At 40.1% G+C, this 20,470-nt stretch overlaps 1 protein-coding gene across 1 annotated transcript in view; it reads right to left on the bottom strand.

The window, feature by feature from the left end:
* The window catches only part of LOC118833555 (immunoglobulin alpha-2 heavy chain-like), a 28,243-nt gene extending 19,032 nt beyond the window's left edge, over positions 1-9,211 (bottom strand). The window contains exons 1-2 of the mRNA XM_036740922.1: positions 9,142-9,211; positions 8,537-8,850 (exon numbers count right to left, since the gene is read on the bottom strand). Of these exons, the coding sequence (XP_036596817.1) occupies positions 8,537-8,850; positions 9,142-9,211 (384 nt within the window). The remainder of the gene's footprint in view (positions 1-8,536; positions 8,851-9,141) is intronic.
* Positions 9,212-20,470: the final 11,259 nt, after the last annotated feature.

Genomic DNA, 20,470 nt, shown 5'->3' with positions numbered 1-20,470 from the left:
CCCTTTTATAAACACTCTTATTCTGTAATTTAGTCCCACAAAAAACATTGACTAATCTATAGGCAGGATGACGTGAGGTTTGGTTTCAGGCCTGTTTCTCCACCACCACATTTTATTTCTGCTTTAACACCTGTTTCCCCATGGACATTTTAAAAGATATTTCAATGATCTCTCTATTCTTTATTTTGTTGTTGTTTTCTTTGGTTGCTGTATGTATTCATTGTTCTTGTATTTCTATTATTTGGGGTGTTTGAAAAGCAAAAAAAAATCAGGTCTGGTTTTCTTTCTACAAACATTTCAAATGCCAATTTTTGTTGAATGCCAATCTTTTTCTTTTCATTTTTGGTTAAACTTAGATTTGCAAGGTAGGTCACCTTGGGCTGTATTCTGAGTTCCATTGCTCTTCAGAACATATTATTCTGTTCCCTCCTACAGTTTCTGGTGGGTGATGAATAGTCTTACATTATTTGAATTTCCTTTCCTTTATATTTAAAGGTCTTTCTTCTGGTCATTGAAAAATTTGTTACTTGTCAGTTGAATTGTAAAATGTACATGTCTTGCAGTTTGGACCATAAGTGGGGTTTTTTGTTTTGTTTTGTCTTTTCTTTCCTGGAGGCAATATGTGGGTTCTTTCATCTGGCACTTTATTTTCTGTGACAGATAGGTGGTACCGTGGATAGAGTTCTGGGCATGGAATTAGGAACACCTGAGTTCAAACCCTGACTTAGATACTTACTAGCTGTATGACCCAGAGAGAGATGTTTAACTTCTGTCTGTCTGTCTCAATTTCCTTAACTGTAGAATAGAGATAATAATAGCACCTATCTCTCAGCATTGTTGTGAAGATCAAGTAAGATATTTGTAAGTGTTTGATGCAGTGTAAACACTTGCTTCTTCCTTTCTTTACAGAAAAGATCTGGGCAGTCTTCTTTTATTATTTCTTGCATTATGGCATTTAAATTTTTTTGTCACTTTCATTTGGCATCTCTATGATCCTTAACCCTTAAATTGTCTCTATACATCCAGTCTTTGAGAATAACGTTTTACTTGTGTAGAAATTATGCTTTCTCTTCATGTCGCTCTTTTTCTTCTCTTCTTCCAGTTTGTCCTTCACTTCCTTGTATTTGTGTTTCTACTCAGTTATTCTCTCTTTTGTTTCTTTGGTTAGACTTGCTGCTATGGATTCAAGTCTTTCTATTCTGCCAATTATTCTTGCTGTGCAAGCCATAAATTCTACTTTCACAAATCTTATTTTTCTATTAAATCATTCAAGAACATCCTATTATGGTTCCATGCTCTTTTGAGAATACATAAGGTTCTCTGCCTCATCAGAAATTGATTCATTTTCCTTTATCTTTCAATATTTATTCATAGATAACTGAACTCTTTTACTTGATCTGGAGTTCATTTTCCCTTTTGGATTTAACATCTTCTCTGTTGATTTATCTGCTTATGTACAAGGTCTTTAATTGAATTTTCTTACTCTTGAGATCTTTGATAATTTCAGTCTTTTCTCCTTTTATTCCTCTATTGTTCACTTTCTGACTCCATCCCCTTTGATTGCAGTTTCCCTGGAGACTGGATCTCAAGGTGTCTCAGACCCCTGCTATGTTGGGTAATTCATGGTTCAATAGCCTTGGTCTGTGCCCCAAGTAACTTCAGGGGGGACAGAACCAGTTCCAGATGGATGTTGGGCTCTTTCCCTAAGGCTTAGGAGAATACCACAAAGCAACACATGTATGTCCTACCCTATTCCCTTTTTACCTCCATTCTTTGCCCTACCCTAGTTCAGTTGCAGCACAAAATGCTGCCACAGTGCTATTGCATTCCAAGCAAATTTCTGGAATTTGGATTTCCATAGCACTGGAAAGAAGGGGGTGAAGGGAAATTAGTATATACAACTGAATTCTGTCATGAGAGCATGGATTGTTTTATGCAACCCCTTTTCCAAGATCATGATGAGCAGTGGGGGAGGGGGTACTGAGTAAGCCCAGTATGGGGTAGGTTAGAGAGCTCAGACAGTCTTTGGTAAGTCACTTCTATAGTTTGAGGTCTCATCTCCAATAATTCACTTTTAATCCCTCTTATCCTCGACCACGGAATTCTGGGTATCTTGGATGAAGGGCAAGGGAACCTTCTTCCTAATTTGTGGAATGTCACCCTCCCCTAAGATAAAGGGGATTCAATTCCCTGAGGTCCTTACTCTTTTGCACTGGCCTTTTCCCAAAGCTGCTGACCTTAATAGTCCCTTTGAAAGGTAAGGTCCTAGAACAATTTTCTTAATGATTTCATTCTGTCCCTATTGTCAAATATAATGAAACATAGCACCTCCACCCCAATAGTGAACATTTATGTAGCACTTTAAGGTTGGGAAAGTACTTCACAAATATTTCATTTGAGCCTCACAACAAAACTGGGAAGTGCTATTATTATAATATCATTTTTACATATAAGGAAATTGAAGTAACCAGAGGTTAAATGACTAGCCCAAGGTCACATAGCTAGTGTCTGAGGCCAAATTTGAACTCAGGTCTTCCTTACTCTCAGTTAAGTGCTCTTTCCCCTGTACCACCTAACTGTGCCAATACACATATCCCAGGGAGCTCAGTTCACATCCAGATGCAGACCTCGTCCAGTATCCTTTCTTTGTATAATCCATGGCCCATTACTAAAACTCTGGGATTCAGGCCCCCTCTGGGGAGGGTGGGCATTCTTGCTTTGTTTCCATATTTATTAGAAAAGGTTCTAGTAGATCTCCATTGTGTATGATGCTTGCTTTTTATTTTAGTTATATACTTTTTATTATTTTGAAAAGGTTCCCTCTATGTCTATACTGCGTAGGGCTTTATTATAAATGAGCGTTGTACTCTGTCAAATGTTTTTCCTGTTTCTATTGAGATAATCATATGGTTTTGGATTTTTTTAAGTATAATTTATTGTTTTCATTATTTCTTAGTGTTGAACTATCCTTATGTCCTTGGTATACATCCAACTTGGTCATAACGAAGATACAGGGGAACATGATGTACTCTAAACAAATAGGTGTTAAAATCAAGGGGAAACAACTACAGTATCTCAGAAAGAAAAGAGGCTACTGGAGAAGGAATGAAGTGACAAAAGGAGGGATTGAATCAGGATAGGAGGAAAAATATGGAAATCTCAATTTATTGGTGGAGAGGTCCTGCTGAAGAACAATTCCATGGCGGGAAAGATATGCTCTGTAATCAGAGATGAAGCTATTTCAAGAGGTAAAATCTACAGTGATGGTGCTTTAGAAGACCACTACCTCTGAGAAAATGTGCCTTTTAGCCAAAGATATTGATTCCCCCCACCCGGGTTGCTAGTACCTTTCCTGAACTCCCTGGGAAATTACTTTGAACTTACATAGAATGGAAGTAAGAAGACCTGAGGAGTGACTTTTATAATAATCCAGGTGGGTGGTAATACCAGGGTGTAAGCTTCCTAAGAACAGGGACTTTTTTGCCTTTCTTTTCCTAGTGCTTAGCATAGCACCTGGCACACAGTAAGTTTTTAATAAATGCTTGTTGACTTACTCCCAAGGAAGCTTAATCTAGCATTGGTACCAAGGCTGGATTGGACTAATGATGGAATACAGGCAGGACCTAGTAGGAGATTATTAGAATTATCTAGACAGGTACTAATTGACTGTGATAGTAAGGTAGAGGAAGTGGGAATAAAGAGGAAGGAATGAGTAATATCCTAGAGGCAGAAACATGGAAAATGTTACTAAATAGAAATCTCCTAAATATCTCCAGCCTTTGCTTTAAGACCTCCAGGGGTAAGGGACTCATTCTTTCTCAAGGCATTCCATTACTCTTTGAGACAACTCTAATAGTTTAAAAAGTTCTTCCCTACATGAAATCCAAAAAAGCCTCATCATTCCCAGTTGTGCCTTCTAGGACAAGCTTTAGAACAAAGTCTAATTTCTCTCCCTCATCCCAGTCCTTCAAGTACTGAAGGGTTTTCCTCTCCTTGGGTGGCCAAATCCCAGTTTTATTCAAGCACAGAGGGAGGGAAAAAGCTGGGATTCCTCTGGTTAGCTACCCTCAATTGTACCTAACAATGGCAGTTTAAGCTCAGTAGAGGAACCACCGTAGCCAGGACTTGCCTCAAGGTCATTTCTAGGCAACATTACTGTTTTGAGTCAAATGATCTCAGGCCAGGGATAATGAGCCTATGGTCAAAAAAAGTATCATCAACCCTGTGACCTGGGTCAAAAGGGAAAGAAAGTGCCTTTAAGTGGGAATGAAGTATAGGTGTGTTCCCCATACATATTCTCCTCACCCCCTCCAACAGACTGGCTGGTTTCTGCCCCAGGTGTTCCTGAGGTTTCATCACTGTGAGTTCCAACTTAGTTTACACAGTGATACATGACCTACCTTAAACCCCAGGTGTGGTATGGTCTGCAGAAGGTGTTTACAGCTGAGTTAAAGGATCCTAAAGTATATGGAGAATTGAACCTCAAAGAGGAGAGGTCACTGATTAATGGTAGTAGAGGGAGAGCTTCAATGTGGCAATGGGAGGAAAGGATTATTCCAAGGCCCTCACCTCAATTAGTGAGTCTATGTGTTAGACAGATAATACACAGGAGTCACTGGAGGCTTCAGATTCCAGCTTCTAACAGGTTCACTCTTGATCTGGTCAGACAGGAAAGACAGCTTCAAAGGGGTTAATAATAAGCTTCATTCTAGTCTAGTCTTCTCTAACACAGTATTGCTGATAACAGAAGCACCATAAACTCCTACAGTATTCCCTAATCACCCTTCTCACAAGGGCCGGCGAGAAGGGGGAGCAACTACCCCTATGTCTCAATGGGGCCAGTCGAGTTGGGCACAACTTGTGCACTCAACCCTGAAGGGTTCTCCTAAATCCCCTCAAGCCTCAATGGGGACCAGGTGAGGCACACAAGCTTCCCCCCCTTCCTAGCCTTGATGGGGGCTGATCAAGGCACACAGCATTTCAGCTTGTGCATTCAACCATAAAGGTTCCCCAACTCACTGACCAATGGCCACCCGTTTTATAGGGCATCAGACAAAGAAGGCATATTGCCAGCAATAGCCTCACAAGTTTACATCACCTCATCCCTATATCTTACTGCACAGTTGCAGTGGATGCTTACAGTTTCAGCACACATGTTTATATTATTTATCCTTATATAATGCTGCACAAGTATGGTAGAGATGTTTTGAACCATGAGCTTGGGAACTCATATCTAATACCTGGGAAACAGAGATTGTCATGGCCACCGATCCTGGTAAACTGAGGTTGTTATGGCCATGGATCCTGGGAAACTGAACTCTAAGAAATAATAACAAAAATCCACTTTACACATACTATCCACCTTACACTAAAATTCACCTTACTGAAAGCCTGTATCAGAGAAATGGCAGTGTGAGAGGAGAGAAGGGAGTAAATACTAGACAAATTATGAAGGTAGAAACAAGAGTTGGCAGAGATTGGATATGGCGGGGGGGGGGGGGTGGTGAGTGTGAGTGAAGAGTAGAAGATGACACTAAGATTGTGAAGCTGGATGACTAAGATATTGGTGGTGGTTTCAACAGTAATAGTGAAGTTAGAAAGAAGGAGGGAAAAACCTGGAAAAACTTACATGAGCTAATACAAATGGAAATGAGCAGAACCAAGAGAACATTCTACACAGGTACAACAATATCATATAGTGATCAATTATGAATGGACTCTCAGAAATATAATGGTTCAAAATAATTCTGAAGGACTTATGATGACAAATGCTAACCATCTCCAGAGAAAGAAATGATGGAGTCTGAATGCAGATTGAAGCATACTTTTGTTTACTTTATTTTTCTTGGGTTTTTTCAGTCTGTGTTTTCTTTTATAACATGACTAATATGGAAATATGTTTTGCATGACTGCATATTTATAGCCTATATCAAATTATTTGCCTTATCAAGGAGAGGGAAGAGGAGGGAGAGAAGAAGAGAATCTGGAACTCAAATTTTTTAAAAGAATGTTTAAAATTGTTTTTACATTTAATTGGGGAAAAATAAAATATTAAATAAGGAAAGAAGTAAGGGTTGGAGGGGGAAGATAATGAATTATGTTTTTAATATATTGAGTTTAAGATTCCTATAGGACATCCAGTTTGAGACATCCACAATGCAGTTGGTAATGTAGGACTGAAGCCTAGGAGAAAGGCCAAAGCTGCACATATAGCTTCTAAAATCATCCTCATAGGCATGATGATTGGATCAATGAGAATTGATAAGATCACCAAAAGAGATAGTATAAAGAAAGAAGAGCCCAGAACAGACCTTTGGGGCATACTCACAGTTAAAGGATATAACCGGGATGAAGATTCAGCAAAGGAGACTGAAAAAGAATGCTAAGACAAGTAGGAAGAGAGTCAGGAGACAGTAAAAACCAAGAGAGGAAGAAGTTTGAAGAAGAGTATCAGACTGCCAAGAGGTCAAGAAGGATGAAGATTGAGAAAGAATAATTAGATTTGACAATTATCCTGCATAAAGCTTGTTTGTGTATATTGTCACCACCATTAGATTGTAAACTTCTTGAAGGCAGGATCTTTTACCTCTTTTTATATCTCTAGCACTTAACACTGGGCCTGGAATATTTATATTGACTAAATTCATGCCGTCTCAACCTTTTTTAATGTCTCCATATGTGTGTGTGTGTGTGTATGTATAATACATATGTGTGTGTATATATACACATGTATGTATATGTGTATGTATACACACATATATAATATGGACATATGTATGTATATACATATATATATATAACTGCAGAGCCAATCTTTCAATCTCTTAGTTGCCTTTTATTGAGCCTCACACCTTCCCTTGCTCTTCCTTTCCCGAATCTATGCCTATTACACTTTCACATCTCTGATTCATCAGGGTTTATAAGATCAGTGAGGTGGCCTGACTATTGGTAACTGCCTCATGCTCTTAATTGGAACTCCAGGATGTTTACTCCCTAGGAGTTTTTGGATAACCAAAACTCTTCCTGGAAGAGTTTGTGAATAAAGCTTATTATTAACCGCTTTGAAGCTGTCTTTCCTGTCTGACCAGATCAAGAGTGAACCTGTTAGAGGCTGGAGTCCAAACCTCCAGTGCCTCCTGTATATTATCTGTCTAACACAAGCCCTCATCCCCTCAAGCCTAGACTTTTGTTATAGCCTTCCGGTTGTCTTCCTGTCTCAAGTCTCTCCTCACTCCACTTCCTTAGGCTCCCTACATTCTCTGTTATAGTCGAAGGGCTGTAGGATAGAAGCATCCTTCCTCAAAGCTAGTGGCCAAGCTAGAAGGTCAAGTCCTCTAGGTGTACTCACTCAAGTCACTGTAGCTCTAGACTCTGACTTAATCTTATTAATACAGCATATACCCTTCAGAAACTAGCCAACTACCTAGAAGCATGCTTGATTTCTGGGCACTATTATTACTGGGAGGGCACCTGCAGCAACACCTATGTGAGATTTCTCATGGCTCCTTGAAAAGGAATCTCTAATGTCCTCCAAGACCCCCTGTATTGACACTTAATAGGGAAGTGCCTAACTCATCCCAGACCAAGAGAATTTAAGACTGTCTTCAGTATCTTGAAGTTTTGTATGAAAATTCTCTTTAAAATTGACTCTTGCAAAACAATTATGCTGGAATTCATAACCAGTTCATGCTACAGGTCCAAAGAGGTGAATATGTATTTTACAAAGCTGCCCTCCTGGTTCACTGGCTTCCTGTTGCTGTTTGTTGTTGCTGTTGAGTTGTGTCTGACTCTTCATGACCCCATTTGGGGTTTTCTTGGCAAAGATACTGGTGTGGTTTGTCATTTCCTTCTCCATTTCATTTTACAAATGAACTGAGGCCAAAGAGGGTTAAGTGACTTCCCCAGGGTGACACAGCCTGTAAGTGTCTGAGGTCAGATTTGAACTCAGGAAGAGGAGTTTTCCTGACTTCAGGCCCAATGCTCTATCCACTGTACCACCTCCCTAGGTCCTCATATATTCTAACTACAGTAGATTCTTCAGAAATAAGAGGCCTGTCACTGATTCAGCACATTCTGAAATGGATTTGTAGGTGTTTGGAAAAGCCAAAGCCAACTTAGTCAAGACTGACCAACCTGGCACTCACCTTGAGGTTGGTAGGTGGGGGGTGGGGGGTGCATCCATTGAGAACAAGGCAAAAGCAAGCACCACTAGGCGTATGGAGAGATAGTGAAGAGAAAGCTGAGAGAGTTCTTTTTCCTACTTGAAAGAAAAATAGACACAGCTTGTCTCTGCCCCAGTCTATAAATGCACACATGCACGCGTGTGCCCACACACATACACATTCACACACGCGTGCGTGCGTGCACACACACACACACACACACACACACAGAGGCACATTAGCAGAGCTGCTTCTAAGAGGTTTCCCATGCCTGGGTTCATAGGTTAGGCAGTTGCTATGTTCTCAGCTCCAGTCCTGGTCCTGTCTCAGAGAGAATAGGTTTTATGTCAGGGCCTGGGCCTGGGCCTCAACACGGTGAGTCTTGCACAGTAGTAAATGCCTGAGTCCTTCTTCTGCAGATGGTGCAGAGTCAGTGAGACTGTGCTGGCCTCATTGTTCCTGAAAATGAAGGCTCTATCCTGAATGTCCTTCCTGTATTCCTTTATGTCACCTGTCCCAGCAGTGATACTGGCCACCATCTCCTTGAAGCTTCCAAGTGAGCTCCAGTGCCAGGAAAAGGAAAAGTCCTTAAAGCGGAGCCCTGAGGCTGTACAGGTCAGGGTCAAGTTCTGGCCCTCATAGGTTAGTTTTCCTCCTGTCTCCACCAGTTGCACCTGGGCCCAGGACCCTGCAGAGGACACATGGAAGGAGAAGATCAACCCCACACTGAGCCCTCTGGAAAGGAAAGCCGGAGGACCAGGACAGAGATAACTGAAAACTAATGAAAGGCCGAGTCCCAGAGGAAAAAAAAAAAAAAAACAAGTAACTGGGGGCAAGGAGACTCTCAGCCACATACCCACGCAATTGAAAAAGGAAGAATGAGGAGCAGAGTGGAATAGAAATATCTGGAATCTAATTGGAGGCATAGCCCCACACACAAGTCCTGTAAGAGGGGAGGAAGAGATGAGGACAGAGATACCTGAGAGATTACGGAAGAGTAGTCCCAAAAGCAAGGCCCTGGCAAGAGTATTAGGGCTCCTGGTAAACATTTTGCAGACCATAGCAAGTGTGGAATAAATTTCAAGGGGTGTAGTTAGATCCAGGAAGCTGTGATCCAGGGTTGATTATGTCTGCATGGATACGAGTTCAGCTCAGAAGGAGCAGTGTTTAAAAAGGCAGCTGAGAGCGGTGGTATCAGCAGCCCATCCCCCACCTTGGGGTGGGAAGGACAGGGTGGAGCATGAGAGGAAGACAGAAGTGAATCCGAAGAGAAGGAACTTGCCTCAGCATAACTATTACTGTGTGGCTCACTTTCAGCCCCAGTGGCATTTGAATAACCTCCTTCAGTGGCCATTATAGAGCCTGGAGCATCCTTCCTATAGTTCGGGGATGTTCAAAGCACAGGCCAACATCCATAAGTGTGCTGAGCAGGTAAGTCTGGAGATTCTATCTAAACCTAATTTACAACTTTAGTGCCATACCAGTTAAACTATGAAAGTGTCATTTTAGAGAACTAGACAAAATGAAAATGAAATTCATCTAGAGGAACAAAAGGTCAAGAATCCCAATCATGAAACAAAACAGGAACAAAGGAGTCCTACTAGGATCATTAAAAAAAATCTATATTTTTAATACAGCCAACTGCACTGGCCTTAATACAGTGTTAATTTCTTTTTGCTAGTGGCAAAAAAGGCTGTCAAACAGAACACTGAAAAATTGGTACTATTTCCTATCTGGTAAGTGCAGAACAGAGAGACTAAATATTTTATGATATTTTTACATGCCTTTCTCTCTGTGTGTCTCTATCTGTCTCTCTGTCTCTGTCTCTCTTTTTCTCTCTTTCTTCCCCTTTATACACTCAAGACTGCTTGTTGTGACTGTACAATATGCTGGATACTAAAGCAGATTCAAAGGTTCACGGCTGAAGCACAACAAAGGAAGACTGGACTATCCTACTTCACGGCATATATGACCCTCCTTCCCTTTGCAGATACCATCAGCGCCATCGTCAACTCTCTCCTATACAACATCTCATCTCAGCAGTTCTGTGAGGTGTTTGGTCAAGTTCTGTGCTGTCACCCAACTCTCCAGAATGACAACAGAGAAAAGCTGCTGCAGGGTTTGAATTCTACATCTAGCAAATATTGTTGCTCATTGCTCATTGATCTTCATTTCAACTATGGCATAATTCCTTTGCAAGGAGAATTAACAATGTTTGCTCAGCACTTTTCAGAGCAAGGCCATGCCTAACCCTAGGCATTGATAATTGAATGACTGGAGCCCAACTCAGAAAGCAAACCATTGGATGTTGTTCCAGAGCCTGATCCAAGTGCAGAGACCAACCTAAGGGAAAACGAAGTATGAATTCCAAATAAGGCAATCATTATTGAGTAATCCCCTCTTAACCCCACAACCCTTCAAAACAAACATAAAAAAACAACTTTGGAAAGAAAAGGGAGTTGGGACACTTAAGAAAATAATTTTCCACCTTAATATCATTAAGTGCCGATTTTGGCAAAGTAGAACTGGTTTCCAGTTACACAAAGGAAACGTATGATTTCTGATCTCTATTTCTATCCCTCCAGCCCCTTTGAATGAGACACATGTCTCATTCTGCACTCTGAGTCCTTCACCTCTCTATTAGAAGGTGGGTAGCATGCTTTATCGTTAATCCTCTGGAATTGTAGTTCATCATTAAGCTACATTTCCTCAAAGTTGTTTGTCTTTACCATAATGGTTTTATACAAATTGTTCTCCTACTTCTGTTCACCTCACTCTACATCAGTTCATACTCAGAAGTATCTACCTACCTAGGTATCTGTCTATCTATCTATCTTCATATAGATATATGTATAGACAGACAGATAGATAGATAGATAGATAGATAGATAGATAGATAGATAGATAGGCAGACAAACCTCTTAATAAACGACACTTAGAACCAGAGGTTTCTAATTAGGGCCTATGTGACAACTTTCCTCCTCTTCACTCTACCTTCATAATGTCTCTTGTTATATGCACTCTTCTCTCCTCTGTTACTGCCACCTCCTTGATACAGGCCCTCATCACCTTATGCCTGGGCTAGTGCAAAAGCCTGCTGGTGGGTCTCCCTGCCACAAGTCTCTCCCACTCCAGTCCATCCTCCACTCAGCTATCAAAGTGATCTTCAGGTCTGACCATATCACTGCCCCTATTCAATGGATTCCAGTGGCTCCCTGTCACCTCCAAGACCAAACATTAACTCCTCTGTTTGATATTCAAAGCTTTTCATAACCCGGCATGGCTCCCTACCTTTTTAGTCTTCTTATACCTTACATCCTCCCATATATTCTATGATCTAGTGACACTGGCCTTTCTAGCTCTCCCTTGAAAAAAACATGATCTCCAGACTCCAGGCATTTTCTCTGGCTGTCCCCCATGTCTGGAATTCTCTCCCTCTTCATCTCTCCCTCTTATACTCTCCAATCTCTATCAGTCTTTGAACACATGTGCTGGCCAAGTTATTCTGGGCCTTTTGCCTCTGGTTTGTTCTTCTATTTTGTTTCTTTCCCTTAACATAGGTGGCAAAACAGCAACTGAGATAGATATTTCCAGCCCTTAGAGGCAATATTGTCAGTTCATGAGGGCAGGAGTACCCAGTCCTTTCCCCCGGTTGGAGCTGACTAGAAGCTGCAGGAGGCACCCACAACAACATTCCTCTCAGAAATGATCTCCAACAGAAGGATATGCCCATCTGTTGGCCTGGCTCACTAGAAGATATTAACATTGTGGGACTTGTTTGTACCATACAGAGCTTAGGTGAATATTAAATGGCTGTTTGCCTGTGGTACAAATGTTTCATGACTTGTATCGCTCCCCTAGAAGCACAGAGTAGGAGTTATAAGTCACTGCTTCATATCTAAGGCTTTGTTAATTCAGGCCTTCCAGTATGTGTGTGGCTGCTCAATTGCATAATATATTGCTACAGGAGAACTTTAGAGAGAAAAACCCCAGCACTATTTTGTGATTATTGGGTAAATGTCCATTAGTGTTGGCCTAGCAGAAGCAATGAAGATTATGCAAATGTATTGGTTGATAAACTTCTGTCCAAAAGGGCTACTTGAATGGAGACAGGCTGCCTAGCTCCCCTGTATTTACTACACACACACACACACACACACACACACATACACACACACACCTCAAATTCACACCAGATCAAATAATGATGAAGAAATTCAATGAGAAACCACGATAAGTGACTTCTTCCACCTCAGAGGTGCACAAAAAGTCAGCCAGAAGCTCATGGGCAATAAGAAAGGGGCCCCTGTGAAAGCCAGCCCCTACCCCGCGCCATGCAATCAAACAAGACTGTAGTCTCACAGCAGTACTCATCAGAGAAGAGTCAGAGACACTTGTAGCCTGTTTTAATTTTCCAGTGAGGTTAATGGTGATTGACAGAAAAGCTGCCCAAAGTGTGTGCCCCATGCGCTGTATGCAGTAAACAGAGGTGCCTGGGCTGCACAGCAGCAAACAGAACTGTAGAGGGGAAGGAAGGGAGGAGGGAAGGCATAGATCAGTATGCCAGATAACACATTTTTAAAACTGTAAGAAAAAAATTGGCAATAGCTTTCTATCCAGAGACATCAAGAATAGCAGGGTCCCATGAGAAATCCCCATGGAAGTTGTAAATCCACAAAAAAGCCCTTCAAAGCCCCAAAGAGCAGCTGAGACTAGTGCAAGTGTGGCCCACACCCAGACATAAAAGAGTTTCTGAGCACCTTGTTCTAAGATGACATAATGGGCCCTAAGTATCTAGAACTGTAAACCTCAAAGATTGTGAGGGAGTCATATCTAACCCTAGGAGGAGGTTAGTGCAAGAAACCCAGTTGACCCAAGGTGAGACCAAGCAGAACTGATTACCCCACCCAAAAGTGCAGGAGGAAAGTTGGGAGCAGAGGAGAGGGAGTAGAGATTGGCCTTGGCTTTAGTACCAAGTCAGGTACTAAATCCAGAGAGATGAGTTAACCAAAGACAATTACCATTATCAAAAATTATTGTGAAACTAGAGATCTCCCAAAAGAAGAAAAGGGTGGCTTGGTAACAATTGCAACAGAGGATTGAAGGGGGGAAAAATGAATTGTTTATAAGTACTATATGATTATCTAGAAAAAAATGAAGCAAGGGATAAAAAAAAATGAAATTAAAGCTCTTAAAAGAAGAGTTAGGAGAATAAATAGCTTAGAAGAGAAAATGATAAACTTTATTCAAGTAACAGACTTCCTGAAAACTAGTGAAATGGATGACTGGCCCATGAACCCAGTCCTTATAAGCCTGTGCAAAGTACTCAGCAAATGTAAACCCCATGTGGACTTTGGAGCATACATGTACATTCCATAGGTGGCCAGCTCCAGTTTTTCTGATCCATTTCTTGCCACTGGACCCAGATTGCTCTGGAGGAGAAAGTGAGGCTGGTGACTTTGCACAGCCCGCCCTCACTTAAATCCAAGTCACTTGCAAGTCATGGCATCACCTTCCTGGTGTCATGGTCCTCCTCGATAAAAAAGAACAAATGACCATAAACAACAATATTCTGTAACCAGTTCCATTAGGCTAGTCATTTGATTGCCTGCATAGCCAGATGGGGTACATTTAAAAGGTACTGTTTGACCATAACCTGTCCTCTCTCTTGGTTTTTCTTCCTATCCAGCAGCCTTCCAAGGAGAGAAGAGAAATGAAAGTGTAAGAGTAGAGGCTTCAGGCCCTTCCTATCTGAGACCAGCCTATGACCCATGAGTATGGGCCTCAGTTCTTTGCCTTGCCCTTTTTTCTTTCATTGTAAGTGAAAGAGATCACAGATGGAGGTCTAAGAGTAGAGCTCAAGCCCAGTTTTGTAGCCAGTCCAACATCAATACTCCAAGGAGTAAGAAGCGGCCTTTGAAACCAGTATCCCAGGAACAGAGGTGGGATCTTGTCCAACAGCAATGCTGCAATTGGATGTGAATTTAGGACTAATACTACTTTGAAACAATATGAAGTCTGAGCCCAACCTCCACAAAGGATAGTGTGAGGGGATGGGGAGGAGAATCAGCATACCTTCCCAATTTCCTCAGCCTCCTCTCCCCTCTGATTGGAGGGCTAGATGGTGGAGCACTAAACTCCTTTCAAAGATTTCCTTTAGAGAGGGCTGGATCTGAACTCTCCAGCTAATCTTCCACTTTACATATGTATCTCTGCTTGATTTGAACCCCAAGGAACATGATGTGCCAGGGGTACTCCCTGTCACCCTCATCTCAGTTTTTATAGTTTCCTTTTGTTTGTTGTCTTCACCCATTAGACGATAAGCTTTTTGAGGGCAGGGACTTTCTTTTTCTTATTTGTATTCCCAGATTTAATGCCTCCTGCTAGAATTCAGGTATAATGGAAAGAGCACCAGACTTGGAATCAAGAAAACCTGGATTTGAATCCTGCTTCTGACCACTCACCTTAAAGTCATAAGTGTCAGTAGCCCCCCTTTCCAGGGTTTACATGGTTTAGTACACCCATTAAAAGACCACAGGATAGGATCATAGATTTAGAATGAGAAGGGACCATAGGGGTCTTCCAGTTCAACCCTCTCATTTTAAAAATTAGGAAACTAGATTCAAAAAGGGTTAAATGAGTTGCCCAGAGTCCCACATGGGGGTGTGCTGGAGCCAATTTGTAAAGAGAGTAAATTATTAAATTTTCAGTGTGAGCATTTATACTTTGGAAGTTGGTAAATGCTGCAAATCAGGACTTGATTTGTCTAGACTTAAAGTTATGGAGAAAAATGTTAATAATATAGATTAAACTGAAAAGTTTATCTTGTGTTTTCAGAGAGCTGGTTGTTAAACATTCATCAGCAGAATCCTGGTCACACAGCTAGTAAGTGTCTACGGCATGATTCAAACCCAGGTCTTCTTGACTCCAAGTTCAATGCTCTATCCACTACTCATATTGCTTATCCCATAGTTTACATAGACCAAATCAGTACTCCCAATTTAAAAGATGCTATTTTGTCTCATTAGGATTAACTACAAACTCTTTTTTTTAAACAATTAAGCCCTCCACAATGTACCTCCAACCTAGCTGGCTCTTAGTGGGCAGTCATTCTTTTACTCTGACCTGCAATGACACTAGAAAAAGATGGTGAGGAGATCTATCTGACCATTGACAGATCTCTCAGTTGGTCAGAAGTTTGAGATCATCATGGGAACTGTTATTTAGTGGGAACAGACAGTGGTTGGAGAAGTATTCTCTCCTTCCCACCTTTCAGTTATAAGATCAAGCAGTACAAAAGGTCCTTGGGTGCATCTATAAAAGCAGACCTAGAAGATAAGATAGAGAAAATCAGAACTAATAAGATCAACAACTACAGATTTTTAAAAAACTATATTTTTTTTACTTTCAATTTCACCCTTAGTACATGCTGGTTAAAATAAATGCCAATTTCACTTTTGGGGGACAGGCTGAGAAGAAAAATATCAAGGAAAAGGGACAAGATTGGAGTAACAAGGTAGGTGAGCCATGAAATCACTCTTATCTAAGTTACCAATGATCTCTTTCAAAATCATATTTTATTATTAAGAGCTATTTTCACAATCACATGCAATTGACAATCTAAATGAAATGGATGATTATTCATAAAAAGATAAATTACCCAGATTAATTGAAAAAGAAATAGGAATACTTAGAAAAAGAAACTGAACAAGCCAAAAACAAACTCTCAAAAAAAATATCAGAATCCAACAGATTTACAAGTGAATTCTACCAAACATTTTTAGAAAATTAATTCCCATACTACATAAACTATTTGAAAAAATAGATAAAGGAGTGCTGTCAAATTCTACTATGACACAAATATGGTATTGATACCTAAACCAGGAAGGGCAAAAACAGAAAGAAAACTATAGATCAGCTTCCCTAATTAGCATTGACGCAAAAACTTTAATACAATACTAGGAAGGAGATTACAGAAATATTTCACAAAGATCATACACTATGATCAACCATTTTGGAGAACAATTTGGAACTATGCCAAAAGTGCTACAAAATCATGCATACCCTTTGACCCAGCAATACTACTAGGTGTATATTCCAAAGAAAATAAAAGAAAAGGAAAAGGACCTATTTGAACAAAAATATTTATAGTAGGTCTTATTGTAGTGGCAAAGATTTGGAAACTGAGAAGATGCTTATGAGTTGGTAAATGGCTGAACAAATTGTAGTATATGATTGTGATGAAATACTGTTGTATTGTAAAAAAATAATGAATGGCTTGGTTTCAAAAAACCTGAGTAGATATATATATGAGCTGATACAAAATGAATTAAAGAGAACATTATACAAAGTAACAACCTGTATGAAAGAAAGAATTCGGAACTGAAAATAAAAATTAAAAATAAAGACATACTTTAAAATTATATTTTGTTTCAATCAACAAAAATTTGCCTCCTCACCCTCCCTGCCAATCTCCTCTCAAACTGAAAACAAAAGAAAAACAAGACCCATTACAAACATATATAGTCAATCAAAACAAGTGTCCACATTGGTCACATCCAAAAAAAAATTGTCTCATTCTGTACTCTGAGTCCTTTACCTCTTTATCACAAGTTGAGTAGCTTATTTCATCATTAGTTCTCTGGAATCATGGGTCATTATGTTAAGAGTTCCTAATTCTTTCAAAAATTGTTCATCTTTACCATATATTAATTGTATAAAATGTTCATACAAGTCTTCCCAGATTTCTCTGAAACCCTCCCCGTCATTTCTTACAGCACACAGCACAATACTATCTTATTACATTTATATATTATAACTTGTCCAGCCATTCTCCAATTTATGGTCACCCCCTCAGATTCCCACTCTGTGATGTGACAAAAAGTTTTTGTCCTTTGTTAGAGTTTGTTTTGCTTAGAACCAGTCTTTCCCTTAATCTACCTTCCTTCTAATTCCCCACTCTCTCTTTTCCTTCTTCCTCCCTACTTCTTTTTTCAGTAAAATATATCTCTGTATCAATCTGTGTGTATATATTCTTCCCTTTTTGACCAGTTCAGATGAGAGTTTAGCTACTCTCTTTACTTCCTCTCCTTTTTTGTATAGATGTCAACTTATCCATTATCCAACTTATCCAAAACATCCATTTCATTAGTGGTATTTTTTCTACTCTGCAACATTATACTAAGTTTTGCTGGTAAGTTATTATTAGTTATAAGCCTATATTCTTTGCCTTCTGGAATATTATATTCCAAGTTCTCTATTCCTTTAAAGTAATGGTTGTTAAATCATATATGAGCCTGACCGTAGCTCCTTGGAACTTGAATTCTTTCTGGATACTTTGAATATTTTCTTTGAACTGGAAATTAAATTCTGACTATGATGTTCTTGGGAATTTTTGTTTGGGAGTTTTTTTCAGGAAGTGAACAGTGGTTCTATTTCTACTTTGCCCTCCAGTTCTAAGAAATTTGGGCTGTTTTCTTTTAAGACTTCTTGGGTCTAGGCTCTTTTTTTAGTCATAGAATTCAGATAGTCTAATGACTTTCAAATTTCTTCTCCTCAATACATTTTCCAGATCAGTTGTTTTTGCTATGAGATATCTTACATTTTCTTCTATTTTTTCAGTCTTTCAACTTTGTTTTAATATTTCTTGTTGCCTCATGAAGTCATTGGCTTTTATTTGGTCCATTCTAATTTTCAGTGATTTTGTCTCTTGGGCAAGATTTTTTTACCTCCTCTGCCAAGCTGTTAATTACCTTTCCAATTCTTTCTTCCATAGCTCTCATTTCTTTTCCAGTTTTTTCCTTAAATCCTTAAAGTGCTATATAAATGCTAACCTTCATTATTAGTTCTGCATTGGCTGATGTCTAATGATTCCTGCAGGGAAGGAACAGAAAGGTATTCAACATACAGTATGAATCAGTTATGGAACAGCTATTTATTCTGAAAACACAAAAGAAATGTTTGACACAAAAGCCTCACACAAACACATACTGAAAAGACTTAAGTAATCAGTTCCTTATAACTGCTTTTATGCTCCCCTAGGAAGTTAAAATTTAAACATCAGATTATGATGCATTTCATAGGACTATTGAATAGGCATCTCATTGTGTTTGTCCTTCATTCTAGAAGAGGACCATGGCATCAGGAAGGTGATGTCATGACTTGTTAGTGAATTGGATTTAAGTGAGGGAGGGCTATGCAAAGTCATCAGCCTCACTTTCTCCTCTGGAGCCACCTGGGTCCTGTGGCAAGACCTAAGTCAAGGTGACTGGAGATGGCCCTGAATTCAGTGGGAGACCTTGGCCTTTTTAAGATAAGGTCTTTCCTAGGTCTCAGTTTGACTGAGGCAATGACATTCAGTAATTAAGGCTAGGTAAGAAATGAGGTAAAAAATGGCTTCTTCTACCTAGTCAATAAAAAAATCAATCTGGGAGGGGAGGACTCTCAGGGTTTCTGGCCAAAACAGAAACAATTGCTATTTACATAGGGAAAGGCAAAGGCAAAGGCAAAGGAGAGAAGCTGTATTGCCGAACTGGAACTGGCCAGTTGGGTCCCCAGTGGGGCAGCCCATACCACTCACAGGTTGTCATTTGTTCTTTATTATTTAAAAGGACCATGACATCAGGAAGGTGATACCATGATTTGCAAGTGAATTGGATTTAAATGAGGAAGGGCTGTGCAAAGTTACCAGCCTCACTTTCTTTTCCAGAGCCATCTGGGTCCACTGGCAAGATACAGATCAGGATGACTGGAGATGGCCCCAAATAGACATCTCACAGTTGACCTCAAGGAGATCTCCTTCAAGGTAGATAGGGAACTGGGCCAAATTTATTTTTAAAAAAAGAATTGATAAAAATTGTTAAATGGTCAAAGGATATGAACAGGCAGTTTTTGGAGAAAGAAATCAAATTATCAATAGTCATATGAAAAATGCCTACCTGGCAAGCCAGACTTGGACTCATTCTCTTCTTTGTGGTTGTCTTCTCTGGTCCAGAAACTCCGTCTTCTACTAGGCTGTGACCAATGGACCCAGGATATCCAATATCACAAACTCATGAGCTTGCCTCCCAGATTTTGATACATCCATTGCAGGATCAGTGTTCAGCATCACCTATGATGAGGCAAAAAGAAAAACATCAGAAGAGATAGACAGAGGCTCTGATTCAAGCTCATCTTGAATCCACCTGCTCTCGCTGTCAGTCTTCTCCTTCAATCCAGGGATAGACTTGAATAACACTGACAGAATCTTCAGACTATAGACAGGAAGAGAAGAGGGAATTGAGGAGAGGCAACCCCCTTTTAAAGATACATTGAGTCAACAGTACTTCTGCTGAGTGACTAATAAAGGATTACTTTGTCACATCCAAAGCATCTAAGACCCTTCAGTACTGAATCACACATGGCTGGCAAGAAGCAGTCAGGGGCTTTAACATCCCTAAATTGTCCATATGAGGACATGTGGCAGGTCAGAAACAGGCAGGGAAGCTCAGTATACCCTGTTATAACTATATCTGTCAAGGGTACCACTATCCTTCCAGTTACCTAAGTTTACAACCTTGGAGTCATCTTCAATTCCTTATAATACCTCACTCCACTAATTGATAACCACTTAGCTACCAAGTCTTGTCAATTATATCTCTGTCACATCTCTAGCATCTATCCATTCCCTCTACTCACGTGGCCTTGACCCTAGTTCAGGCCATCATTACCTCTTACCTGGACTATTGCAATGGCCTCCTAAGTGGTCTCCCTTCCCCAAGTCTTTCCCCTTCCCAATGCATCCCCCACACAGCTACCAAAGTGATTTCTTAAAATACAGATCTGATCATGTCATTCCCCTACAAAATAAATTTCTGTGGCTCCTTATTGTATGTAGATCAAACTACTCCATCTAGCGTTTAAAGTCTTTATAATCTGATTCTAATCTGCCTTTATAGTCTATTATATACAATTCCCCTTCACACACTCTGTAGTTTAGTCAAACTTACCTTGCTATTCTTTACACAAAACATTCTATCTCCCATCTTCATTTGTTTGTACACAATGTCTTCTTCCATGTATTCCATGAAGTGCATTCCCCATTAGTCTATGACCTCCTTGAAAGCAGGTATTGGCTTTTACTTTTCTCTTTATCCCTAGTGCTTATTACAATGCTTGGCACCATAGCAGGCAGTTAACAATTAACTTGTAAGCAGATATAGCAAGCTTTGAGTGCCACCTGGTGGCTTCATATATATAGCAGCTAATGTAACTATGCAAGACACCAAAAACATCTGCTACATCCCTTGGGGGCAAGGCCCACCCCAACG

Source organism: Trichosurus vulpecula, chromosome 1, assembly GCF_011100635.1.
Source record: "Trichosurus vulpecula isolate mTriVul1 chromosome 1, mTriVul1.pri, whole genome shotgun sequence".
In the NCBI taxonomy this organism is placed as follows: Eukaryota; Metazoa; Chordata; class Mammalia; order Diprotodontia; family Phalangeridae; genus Trichosurus; species Trichosurus vulpecula.
The sequence above is the reverse complement of the archived record's forward strand: the minus strand, read 5'-3'. Positions and strand labels throughout refer to the sequence as shown.